The sequence below is a fragment of the Neopsephotus bourkii genome, unplaced genomic scaffold (genome assembly GCF_033783945.1).
Source record: "Neopsephotus bourkii isolate Nb327-2 ecotype Australia unplaced genomic scaffold, CSIRO-AGI_Nbou_v1 NB_659, whole genome shotgun sequence".
NCBI classification, from domain to species: Eukaryota; Metazoa; Chordata; class Aves; order Psittaciformes; family Psittacidae; genus Neopsephotus; species Neopsephotus bourkii.
Window position 1 is genome coordinate 5,126,925 of NW_026901158.1, and position 12,231 is coordinate 5,139,155.

General features: G+C 56.6%; 1 protein-coding gene across 2 annotated transcripts; it reads right to left on the reverse strand.

The window, feature by feature from the left end:
• Positions 1 to 763: 763 nt before the first annotated feature.
• On the reverse strand, positions 764 to 8,201 carry PRDM12 (PR/SET domain 12). 2 transcript variants are annotated; one of them, XM_061352747.1, is made up of 5 exons: positions 7,688 to 8,201; positions 6,687 to 6,877; positions 5,627 to 5,782; positions 1,716 to 1,827; positions 764 to 1,225 (listed from the first exon to the last, which is right to left on the reverse strand). In XM_061352747.1, exons 1-5 carry the CDS (start codon positions 7,899 to 7,901, stop codon positions 843 to 845), a joined length of 1,056 nt encoding a protein of 351 aa, XP_061208731.1. In that variant the 5' UTR covers positions 7,902 to 8,201; the 3' UTR covers positions 764 to 842. The 2 variants fall into 2 exon arrangements, with proteins under 2 accessions (XP_061208731.1, XP_061208730.1); XM_061352746.1 differs by lacking the exon at positions 7,688 to 8,201 and having other exon boundaries at positions 6,687 to 7,626.
• Between the last annotated feature and the right edge of the window lie 4,030 nt (positions 8,202 to 12,231).

The window sequence follows — 12,231 nt, forward strand, 5'->3', positions numbered from 1 at the left end:
AAAACACCGTTTAGTGAGAACTTTATACACCTTAGATTTAGAATTAAGATTAGAATAGCTTCTGTCGAGCTCTATGATACACAGCCCTCCCTGTTCGCCTATGGCAGGACTCCAGAGGGCGCTTGGAGTTGTCCTTGGGGACAGAGCTGGCCTTGGACCGGTTTCCCTTGACCCCGGAGGGCAGCAGGAGCAGCCGAAGCGTTCCGGGGATCAGACCCCACAAAACCTGCCCGTAGATGGGCGCTTCCAAGGGGAGCATCCCTGTGGAACGTGGCCTGCCCCCCCCCTCTCTGCCCATGGCATCGCTCCGAGGGGTCTGGCAAACCCCAGTGCACAGCTCGGGCTGGAGGAAGGCAGGTGAGGGTGGGGGGAAACGCAACCCGTTGCTCAATGAGGAGGGAAATGGGTCCCTTGGAAAGAGCCGCCGGAGCCAAGCAGGCACGAATGGGGCTGTGACAGGCTTTCAGTGGGATGTGCAGCAGATGGACGCTTGCTGGAGCACAGGAGAAGGGATAAGAGCAGCGTTTCCTTCTATCAGGTTATGTGTCACATCCGGGCAGCGCTCCCCAGCCAGTGCACCAGCACATCCACACAGACCATCCAGCTGTGTCCCTTGTCCCCCTGCTCACCCCAGGAACCAGCAGCACCCATCCTACACCACATCTCCCCAGGGAGCATCCCACATGGTGCGGCTCAGAGCTAGGGGGGGGTCCGTCACCAGCCTCCCTGCCAAACCCCACCAACACAAAAAGCAGCCCTGCCATGGGTCAACCACCCCTAGTCCATCGCATGCCTCAGCATCTGTCTTTGCTGTCCCAAAACGTGCTGCCGCACCGAGGGCTTCACAGCACCATGGTGGGGATGTGATGGGCCAAAGAAGCAGGATGGGGCACGGGCAGTGCCGGCGAGTGAGCCTGCAGGGAGGCATTGGGGGGCCGATGGCGAGCGCTCTTCTGGTGCGCCCGCAGCCCGGCAAGCTGGGAATAGGCACTTTGGCAAACCTGGCACTTGTAGGGCCGCTCGCCGGTGTGCAAGCGGACGTGGTTGCGGAGGGTGGAGGACTGGCTGAAGCGGCGGTTGCAGAAGCGGCACACGAAGGGCTTGTCCAGCGTGTGGATGCGCATGTGGGAGCGCAGGTTGCTGCGGGAGTTGAAGCCGCGGTGGCAGATGACGCAGCGCATGCGCCCCGTCGTGCTGGCCCCCGTCTCCACCGCGTGGAAGTCCTCTGGGGACAATAGGGACCGTCAGGAGCTGCTCCAGTGCACAGCCTGAACCCCAATGGGACAGTGCTAAATAACCACCCTGAGCCCCCTCACTGGCTCCCTTTGGGGTCACAGGCTGGTACCTGGGCCTTTAGGATGGGACCAGAGCTGGGAACGGGCTCATGCAAATTTAGGTGAGGGGGTAACACTGAAGCCAACATGTGTCCCCTATAGAGGGGCACAAAAAGCACTGTTTTCCCCACCCAGCTGTGTCAGGCAGTCGACCACAGCACTAACAGCAGCCATGGGCAACCCCCAGAATTACTGGGGATCTGCTCAAGCTGTATGGATCTGTCTCATAGTCCCTATGTTGTCCCCAATTCCCTGCAGAATCTGACATAACCTCTGGGATACACCTGCCCCATGCCCACCCTGTGGCCTCAGAGCTGTGGATGGGGTGGATGCAGGAAGGGCAGAGATGCTGCACCCAAGGCTGCTTCCAGTGTTACCTACCATGCTTGTTCTTCTTCTGCTCCTCTTCCAGCCCTGGCACACCCGGGATGCCCAGGAAAGTGTTATGGGAGTTCCCGTACCAGACCAGCAGCTCTTGGTCCGGAGGAATCATCTATAAAGAGAAATACAGGCAGCGTGTTGGGAGCAGCAATGAGCAGAGATGAACACCCTTGAATGGTCACTTCAGACCTACCCTGGCTATAGCCCATATCCTGCAAGACCCTGCTGCCATCAGGGACCTGCCAGCAAGTCCCCAGTACTCTCTGGCAGGCACAGCAGAGCCCACACTGCAGCACTGGAGGCAATGCCACAGCTCAGCATCATCCACTGCCGGCACAAACCTGCACCGGGGTCTCCCGCAGGCTGGGCCACAAACATGACAGCAAATAAGCAGCTACAGAGCACACAGGTGGAGCTGGGGACTCTGAAGGATGCAGAGGTCCCTGAAGCTCTCAGAGACATGGAGAAATAAACCATTTGTGGGCCCACAAACTGCACGGATGCACAAGTGACAGACCAAAGCAAGGAGCCAGCAAAGGGCTCATCAGCCCAGGGGATCAAAGGAGAGATGGGGGACTGGCACTGGAGAGCGTAGTTCAGATGCGAGGTGCTGCCCACATCCCACACCAAAGCCATGGTGCCTGCAACAGCCAAAGATCTATAGGGCCAGGAAAAGGTTTGTGCACCACCCATGCTCCAGTTTTCCTAAAATGATGGCACTTCTCCTTCCTCCGTTATTCCCGTTACGTTCTGCATTGCTGGGGCAGCCGGAGCAAACAGCCAGAAAAGGCCGTTTGAGCCTCACCACATGAAGCAGCCATGACTGGGAAGCGGAGTGCTCCGACACCAGTTCAGGCAACACTAATAACAGCATCACTTCACAAAACATACACATTTTCCCCTTGCAGGTCCCTGGCATTAAGAGCATAATTTATAAATGGGAAACTCCTGCATTTCAGAGGCCAGCTTTCCATACACAAGTAGACCGAGAAAAGCATCATCCCCATGAAACACACCTCATAAGTTGCATCACCCAAAGACTGAAAATGTGCCTAATTTTAGGCACCCGAAAGCAGGAATTTGACTTCATATGTTTAAGTGTCCATCTGCTTAAAGACCTCGCTGGGGCTGCGGAGTAGGAATACGGGAGGCAGGGAAAGGCTACATCATCTTACATCCCAAATTGGTGCAATTTCATTTTCTTTTAGCAGAAAATGAGTTATTTTTAATAGAAGCAAATAGAATAAGAGATTGCTGAAAGGACACACCACATTACAGGGGTGCATATATGCGTGTGCAGGTTTTATCCTGCTGGAGCACCAGCAGTAGGCGAGAACATGCGTGTTTATGCCCCAAAGCAATTTAAACTGCCCTGCCAGGGATCTCGCAGCCTTCAGACCAAAGGCTAAAACTTGCTGCTCTCATTTTATTTTCCAGCAGCAGCAGCAGCTTGGAATTGTTGAGGGCAGGAACAGAAAAAACACATGGAAATATTGAAGGCAAATGGCAAAAAAAGGCATAAAATCTGATTTTGTGGAGGGTAAATGAGAAAGAGATCCTAAGAGATATTGCACTGCAGTGACGGTGCAGCAGAGGTGGGTACAGAGCAATAGGCTGGGCAGCTCATGATGCCCACTGGGAAGGGGATGCAGCAGGCAGGAAGCTTTGCATGGGGAGGGGAAAAGGAGATCAGTAAGCCCCCCATGGCTGGCAGGAGATGGAGGATGGATTACAGTGCCCATGCACAGCACCACCAACTTCAGGTCACTGTTTGCATACCCTGCCCAAGACTGAGTAATTCTGGCTGGTCTCATGGTGATGCTGTGCTCTCGGTTCAGGGTTTGTCATGAGAGAAGTGACAAGGCAGGAAAATGGGTGGCAACAGGGGCTTGCTGTGGTCCAAGGTACAGATATCTGTATGCCCATAACTCCACATTAGGGGATTAACAAGCAGAGAGAGAAGCACAAAAGGAAAACCCTCTCCTTTTCCTTTTCTTGTTGGGTGCACAGACTCCAATGAGTTGGAACAAGTGATTGGTTTTGGACCGCATGTGTGTGTGCATGCACTGATGTGCGCTGTACAGGAGTGAATGAGGAGCCCACAGAAGATGCAGATCCTCAACCTGTCATGCCTGGCTGTGACCCAGCTCCTCAAACACTCCTTTCTTCCCTTCCTTGCACTCAAACATGTAAAGCCTCAGCCCTTCTGCTCCTCTTGTGCTGACCTGGTGGCAGTGGGAGCAGAAGCACCCTTTGCCCCCACACCTAGTTCTCCCCATCACTTGGGGTTCATCACTCCCAACATTTCAACATCTCCGCTTGTGACAAGAGAATTAAACTTGTACTGCTCTGGCACTCACTGCTTCAGCCCCAGGAACAAGCCTGCAAACTGACCATGATTATAACAGGGCCTCTACATGCACCTCCCCAGATATCAGTTCACCTGCCCCATCATCCGTGTTCACACAGGCTGTGAGATGCATGGCTGAATTACACCATGGCCACATGGAATTATTTTACTTATTTGCAGAATAAGAACAGTAAGAAAAATCAATTAAGCTGCTGTCACTATGGCACAGCTGCCCACGGGAGCACCAGGTCTCAAAACTGGGCACAGCTGAAGCCTATGGAGTGTTCAGGATGGGGAGAGCAGCACAGGAGCACTTGGGGCTCTTGCTTGAGTGCTGTGCAGGGAAAGGTGGCAGAACCAAGAGGCATATGGGACTTTCCCGCAGCACAATACCTGGTCTCTTCTTACCCACCCAACATTCCTTTCCCATCCCACTGCAGCAATCCCACACCCAGTGCTGATGCTGTCTCAGTGCAGGATTGGGCCATGGTCCTGTGCTGAGGAGCGTTTGAGCATCCACTCTCTGTGAGACAGCCTAGGAGCCCAGGCTGATCCCAGGAGCTGCCCTTCCAAAGAACCAGTGGCACCCACATTCTTTCCTAGCCAAGAGCCTCTCCCAGCTGCAGGCAGGGCAGCAGCCCACGCAGGTCTGGACCCAGTACCAGAACGAGACAGTCCCACGGTGCTGGTGTGGGATGGAATGGGAGATGTTCCCTCTTGTGACACCTCCTCAAGCTACCACCTTTCTCCACCTACAACAGCACCAGTTTATGGGAACACTCTACACAAGCAGGGCTGGTCCCCACTGTCACACCACTGGTGCTGTGTGACTTGTACGTAGGTGGTATCAATAAAGCCAGGGAGCCAGGCTCCCATCTCTATCCCAACATCTCCCATAGGGAGCTGTGGGCACCTCCAGCTTTAATCCCACAGCATGACAACCTGGGACTGCCCTGGGAGCCAGTGCCTCTCCCCGTTCCTCTGCCAGTGCTTGGTACAGGAGCACATGGATGAGTCAGGCAGAGTCGGTCTGTTCTCCACAGCCCCACTGTGGGTAGCCCAAGGCAGGGGGGTACCAGCATTGCTCCCTGCCTAGCTCCCAAAGGCCTGATTCTGTTGTTTACAGACAGAGTTGCTTATGACCCTGGGCAAAAGCTTTGCAGAGGCACAGAACTCCCCATACTTCCCCTGCTGCAGAGAAGAGGGCTCTGCACAAAACTCAAGAGGACATCAACACCCCTCTCCTGACCAATGCCCCTCCTAGGCCAGGATTCCAGCTCTTACACTTTACACCCCAAAACAAGCTTGGTGTTGTTTGCTCTCCCACTGCTCAGCACACATCATCCCATGAACCCACTGAAAGGGGACGGAGAGAAGAGCCCTTTGCTGTTCCCTGAAGCTCATGCAATGGTTGTTCCCTGCAGTGCTCTCCTGTGCCGGGGGTCTCGGTGCCGGGTACGGCAAAGCCGCCCTGTGCTCCCACAGACACACAGCAACAGCCCTAAAGGAAAAGGGAGGGTCTGTGGGGTCTCCTGCTGCTGCTGCTCCTTGCCCTGCTTACCTCAATAGCCTTGTAGAAGATGCTGTTCCCAATCTGGACCACCTCCAGGTTCTGCTCCTGCTCGTTCCGCGCACATTTGATGTAGGTCATCCAGCTGCGGTGGTCCTCCTGGCTGGCATCGATAAAGTACCGCACAGTGCCGTCTTCATTGAAGACCTGGGAAGGGAAAAGAGCATTTGGTAGCGATGCTGCCACAACGGAATGAACCTCATCACCTCCTGCACCTGGGATAGCATCCCTGGGTGGACAGGAACAAGCTCAAAGCCAGCACGGCATCAGGGCTGAGACCCTTCCAGTAGCCAGGAAATTGCCAAACCCTTCCTGCTCATGGTGCTGGACCACACAGCCGCATGGGAGCTGAAGAAAGGAGCCCTGCTTCTGCTTTGCAGGCGCAGCTGGCCCTACCAGCCCATAGCCACAGGGATAACGCAGCTCCCGGCCTCAATACCGCTTTACAGAAGGGGGGCCGACATCCTGCTGCTGCCCATGGGGGCCGGGGTATCCCTGGGATGGTGCCTGCCAGACGTGGAGTTCAGGGGAAGAAGCTTTGCAGTGTGGTAGGAAAGTGAGGCAAGCTTCTATTAGGCATAAATTTATAATAATCATTAAGAAGTGCAAGTCTGACACCGAGTGAAACAAATGAAACAAATATAACCAGAGGAAAAAACCCCTCTGCCCACTGGGCACCCACCCAGTGTGATGCCCTGGCAGCTCAGAGCCCCGCGGCTTCACTTGAGGTTAACAGCACCGGGACTGGGACAAAGCAAGGGACAAGGCAGAGCCGGTTTCATGCACTGTACACAGGGAAGGGCAGGGTGTGATCCCGCTGCATGGGACATGAGCGACAGCCTTTCAGCGCTGGATGCAACCCTGAGAGCTGAAGAAGGCCTTGGGTCCCCCAACCCCACCTGCCCTGGAGGAAGCCAGACCTTCGCACAGGCAGGGAAACTGAGGCACAGGGAGGGTGCCTGACAGCACACAAGCACAGGGCAAAGCCCGTGGGCCCCGGCACCACATCCCTGCTGCTCCCCGGGGCTGGGGATACTGGGGGTGTCGTTACCTCCCACATGAGGTTGTTGTTCTTGCACAGGTCCACATGCTCGGGCGAGATGACCCTGCCCGTGAACGGCCCCATCTCGGTGCCAGCCTTGATCCAGGTCTTGGAGAAGATGCCGAGCCCTTCGCCGGGGATGGAGCTCTGGGCGATGATCACTTCCGACGGCAGCACCAGGCTGGAGAGCTTCTGCACCTCTGCGGGCAGCGGCAGGGGGCTCGGACCGGGTCCTGCCGCCCTCCTTCCATTCACCCCATGCCCACCCCACCGCGGGGAAACCCGAGGAGGGGACAGAGGGGACCCAAATCCCGGGGCCGAGCCTTTGAAACGCCCAACCGGGCTCCTACAAAGCGGTACAAGGTTCCCCCGGGGGCATTGAGGAGATACCTGGGAAAAGCAGCCCGGGCCGGGCGAGGGAACGGGGCTGAGAAAGGAGGTTAAATGGTGTCTATTTCGCCCCATCCAGCAATTTGTCATGCTGTTAAAGTGATCTGCATTCATTAAACTCAACTAGAAAGAAATTGCTAATTCTAAATTCATTAGTCCTTTAGGAATGCTGTAGCGGTACATTGTGCCTGAATGGCGCAAGGGCTTGTTTAAAAGGGCCCAGGAATTCCTCTTACAAAATGGGGAGATGAGATGGTTGACATATAGTGAATGGAAATGGAATTAGCCTTCATGGTAAATTAAGAGAGGAACAGAAAATCCGAGAGGGGGAAAAGGGAGCCGGGACGCCCCGGCGATGCCGGGGCGAGAGAAAAGATATTGTCCCGGGCGGCTGAATGCGGGCCCCCCCCCGGCTCCCCCCAGCCCGCGGTTTAAGTGGGAACTTTCTCAGGTCAAGCCCAAGTTAACCAAATGAATTTAAAGCCCTTCTTCCCCAGTCAACTGCTATTACACGGCTGGGGAGAGCCGGGCGCCGGCAGCCACGTCCCGCAGCCGGGCACTGGGGGGGATGGAGAAGGGGGTCCGGAGGGGCCGTGTGTGTGTGTGGGATGTGCACTCACCTCCGGAGAAGGACTGAGCCAGGACCTCAGCCGTGAAGGCGGTCTTGGGGCTGCTCTTCTCCTCGAAGAGCTGCTCGCCCAGGACGTTCCTCCAGCGGCCGTAGAGGAAGCTGTGCAGGATGTCGGAGGTGATCACCTCGGCCAGCGAGAGCCCCTGCGGCTTCAGCCCGGGCTTGAGCACCAGCGCTTCGGCGGGGAGCACCGAGCCCATCATGGGGGCGAGGCAGAAGCGGGCGGGCCGGGCTCGGCGGGGCGCAGGCGGCGGGCCGGGCTCCGTGCGGCTCGGCGGCTCCCGCCCGGCTATATATGAGCTTCATTGACCCTCCTAATTGGTTATTAATGACCTCCCTGACGTTGGCGGAGAGACTGGGGCTGCCGGAGCGAGGCGAGCCGTCGGAGCCCCCCCCTCCCCTTCTTCTTTTCCCTCCCCTCCCCGGGGGTGGGGTGGCTGGAGGGAGGGAGGGACACGGCGAGCACACACACACACACATACACACGTATATACACATATATACACACGTATATACACACATGTACACACATGTACACACGCACCGCTTCGGCGCCTCGCACCCCCCGGGCCCAGGCAAACGCAAACCCGGGCACCTGCACCCGGCCACCCGCCGGGAACGGCGAAAAGGCAACGAAACGGGCAGCAATGATACCCCCTCGGTGCCCCACAGACGGGGAGCGCCCTCCGGCCCGGCCCCGCTCCCCACCCAGTCCCTGTGCTCGTTTTAGGGGTGAAACGCGGCGCTTCGGGGCCGCTGCGCATCACAACGAAATCGGAGGCGCTGGGGCCGTCCCCCAGCCCTGCTCAGCGGCTTCGGGCCCCCGCGGCCCCCGGGGAACGGACCCGAGTTCCGCCGGTGAGCTCCGAGCCGCCGCGGATCCCCACTGCGCCCCGCATCCCCGAGCCCAAGGAGACCCCGGGAGGGGCCGGCGCTGCCCCCCAGATCCCAGGGAGGGTCCCCAAGCACAGAGCGAGAGCGGACGCACCCTCGGGGCTGTTCCCCGCTTGCATCCAGGGCCAGGCTGTCCCGGATGCTGCCTCCAGCCCGGCCTGCTCCGAATCCCGCATCCCCGTTGCGTTTACCCAGGGAAGGTGGGAACGACGGCGAACTGTGCCCACGGGTGGAAGGGGCAGGAGTGGATCCTCCACTTCCCCACAACGACAGCCATATCCTGAGCACCTCCGGGGCTTTGCCAGCACAGCACTCTCATTCCCGCACCCAAAACCATTCCCCGGCCACCTCTGCCCCCCAGGAAGGTGACATTAGAATGGTCCCCCCAAAACTCGGTACTCTCCCTCGCTTAGGGCCCGCAGCTTTCAGCTCAGCAAAGGGTTAATCTTTGCTGGATTTAAACCCAATCCTGCTGTGTCGGAGCTTAGAGCCCTCTCCTTAGCCTTGTTCTTTTGATTTTCATGGGGACGAGGGGCTGTAAAGGGCTGAGCTGGGGGGGGGGGGGATGAAGAAGGATGGGTCCCCAAATTCCTCAAGCTCTCAAAGTCGGCTCCTGCATTGGTAGCCCCGCGGGGGCGAACCGGGCCGGGGCAAGAAGCTGGCACAATCCAATCCCTCTAATCCCGCGGCCCCGATGGGTATTTATCGGGTGAGGCCGTCGGGCGGCTTCTCCCCTTGTCAGGCGAAAATGATGCTACAGCCCAGGTGCAATTATTTCTATTAGCCCAATCACGAAGAGGCGCAAATGGCAGGAATCAACCCAAACCTGCGGTTACGGAGCGTGTTTGCTCGGAGACAGGCAGCGCTCCCCTGGAAAGGGGAGGTTAACAGCCTGCCGGGCTTGCTTTGGGGTTTAATGTGCATTAAGAGAGGAGTTTATTTGGGTTTATTTCACTGGATTTTGGCTACGGGAGCCGCCAGCCGCGTGTGAACATCGCAGCTTCGCTAACCAGAACGCATCAGGTGGAAAGCTCCCGCAGCCAGCGCTTCCTGCGGCCGCCGAGCAGCCGATCCCTCGCGTTGCCTTTTTCCTTAATGATTCCCCCTCCCTCAAGTTATCCCGGGACACAAAATATAATAGATGCCCTTAAAACCCCTGCGGGGCTGCGCTGCAGCTCGGCCCGGCTGCGGGGATGCGGGGATGCGGGGATGCGGGGATGCGGGGATGCGGGAGGGGGGTGATGGCAAAAAGAGATGGGAAAGAAAAACCCTTCCATTTTCCGCGTGGTTTTAAATCTCCCCAGCTGTTTCCCAAAGCTTCTTCCCGGTCCGAGGAAGGTGCTTTGCTGTGCCCCCTCCTCATCCCTCTCTCTCTTTTTAATATCGCAGCTATCCCTCCTTTTTAACATTTAAGAGGAAACAAGTTTAATATTCATGGCTGTTAATAGAGAAGGGCCATTATCGCCGCCCCATTGTTCTGAGCCCCGCACAATGCTGCTTGTATTTTCATGTGTATATTCCCAAAGTTCCTTCTGAGCGTTTAGTGAGCACTTTAATATTCATGGGTGTTAATAGAGAAGCCCTCAGTATATTGGCATATTGTTGGGAGGTGTACATATTGGTCTGACTTTGAATAGCCACAGTCCTCTTTTCTTTTGCTCTGTTTTGCAGGGTTGATGGGCCAGGAGTAAATGGGCATTTTTTCCCCCCCGTCTCCCCCTTACAGAGAGAACATCTTTATTCCAGTCCCAGACTTTCTGGTTTCCCATTCAGGACCCTCAGAAATAATGTCAGGCAGAAGAAAAGTGGAGCAAATCAATCTTTCATGGTCTTTTTGAGACCAATTTGACATCCATGGACTCTTCTTTTCTTTCACAGCCTACAAGGGGATGGTCAGGATCTGGACAAGGTTGGGGTCTGATGAGGGGAGACATGGGATCATAATGCAGCAAAGAGAGAAAAGAAAAGCAAAACAAGAAAAGATTGCAGGGATGGGGTGATGGAGGAAAAATGAGGGTGAATGACAGTGCAAGAAAGGAGATTAGAGCCCAGCAGCTGCTTTTTGGGGGGCGGGGGGTAAGGGGGGAGCTCTCGCCCCTCTTCCAGCCCTTCGCATGAATAGGATTTGAACAGAGCGGAGATTGATTTATAGTTATTGCAGTCGAACATTTATTGCTCTTAAAGAGCGGCGGGGAGAAAAGAGAGAAAAGGGGCTTGAAAAGCTCCTTTCTGTATTAAAGAGGTATCAAATGAAGACTGCTGAGATAATATACAGTGGCCAATGGGAATTTGATTTGCTTTAAAATTTAACTCTTGTGGGGCCGCCGCCGCCCCGGGCCGAGGGATGCTCGCTCCTCTCCCCCTGCCCGCTTCTACCGCAAACCGCTGCGGCGGCTCCCGAGCGCGGCGGGGACCGGCTCCGGCCGCGGAATCAACGTTAATTCATCGTTATTGCGCTCTTTTAATTTATCATTTGGGGGGGGGGATGGATGGGGTGTGAAGGGGAGCGGGATGCGGAGCAACGAAATAACCGGCGCTAGGAAGAGCCCTTTTCGGAGCTGAGTTTTCCTGCTCTAAACCCGCAGGTTTCTTCTCCCCGGCAGCAGAAACGCGATCGCAGCCGAGTCCCCCGGGCGCAGAAAGGAGCCCATTGTTCAATGGGCAGAAATACATTTTTAGCGGTGATTGAAAGCTCCCCTCTCGTTTGAACTCCAGAAGAAAGTCCCTGGCAGGGAAGAGCATCCCCCCCTCCCTCTGCCCCAACATCTGTTTGGAGCAATCCAGGCTCTAGGGCAGAGCCGGGCTCTGCCCCCTCCCAAAGTCATTAAAAAGATATTAGTTGAGCTGAGAAAAGTCCAGCGCAGCCCCCGATGGGGTCCAGGGGGGGTGCGTGTCATTAAACACGGGTTTGGATTTGCCAGCGCTAACACCAGGCGAAGGCGCAGACGGGGTCTGAGTTCAAAACCTCCCCGTCCCCGGCCGCCGCTCTGCGCCCTGCCCGCTGCCCGGGGCCCTGGTACCCGCGGCCGGCGCAGTGCGGCAGGGACGACCCCATCACCTGCCCCGTACTCCCCGCCTCTCCGAGCGCCGCTGGAGGGGAGGACGGCGGCGACAGCCAGTCCCGGAGCGGGGCCGGTCACTGCTTTGGCCGCATCCCCCGCACCTCCACGGGCTGCAAATGCCCCGGGAGCCGGGGGGAAGGAGGGGCAGGAGGGATCATTGCACCCCTGCGGCTGCCGCAGGAGCCAGGCGCCTCCGAAGTTGCTAAATGTGTCATTTATTAAAGCATTCAGGGGGCTTTTCTTTGGCGTTTGCTTGCAAACTCACAAAGGCCGAGCTGCTGTTTGGGGGTCTTTTCTGATGGAAAAAGGGCTCGGAGACCCCCGGCACAAAAGAAATCCTGGCAGTGCTTTCAATGGCCAGGACTCAATGAGGGGGACCCTGTGCGCAGCGGGCGGGGGCGAGGGGCCGCCCGGTGCTGCCTGAAAGGCAGGCCTGAATGTAATGGGGAGATCTGCGTTTATTTGTTGGGATCACATTTAATTAGCTTAGTACAACCCTTGAAAGACAAAGGGACCTCAATCTGGATCCAATCTGAAGCTCGTTTGGAGAGCGAGGGCTCCTGGAAAAGTCAAAAGA

Bases quoted from the DNA above. Each gene is read 5' to 3' on its own strand.
- PRDM12 (XM_061352746.1), bottom strand. From the start codon at position 7,181: ATGAATGCAGATCACTTTAACAGCATGACAAATTGCTGGATGGGGCGA. The intron at 5,783-6,686 runs GTAACGACACCC...TTCCCTTCCCAG, and splicing joins ACAACAACCTCATGTGGGAG to GTCTTCAATGAAGACGGCAC. The intron at 1,226-1,715 runs GTAGGTAACACT...TATTGTCCCCAG, and splicing joins GCAGAAGAAGAACAAGCATG to AGGACTTCCACGCGGTGGAG.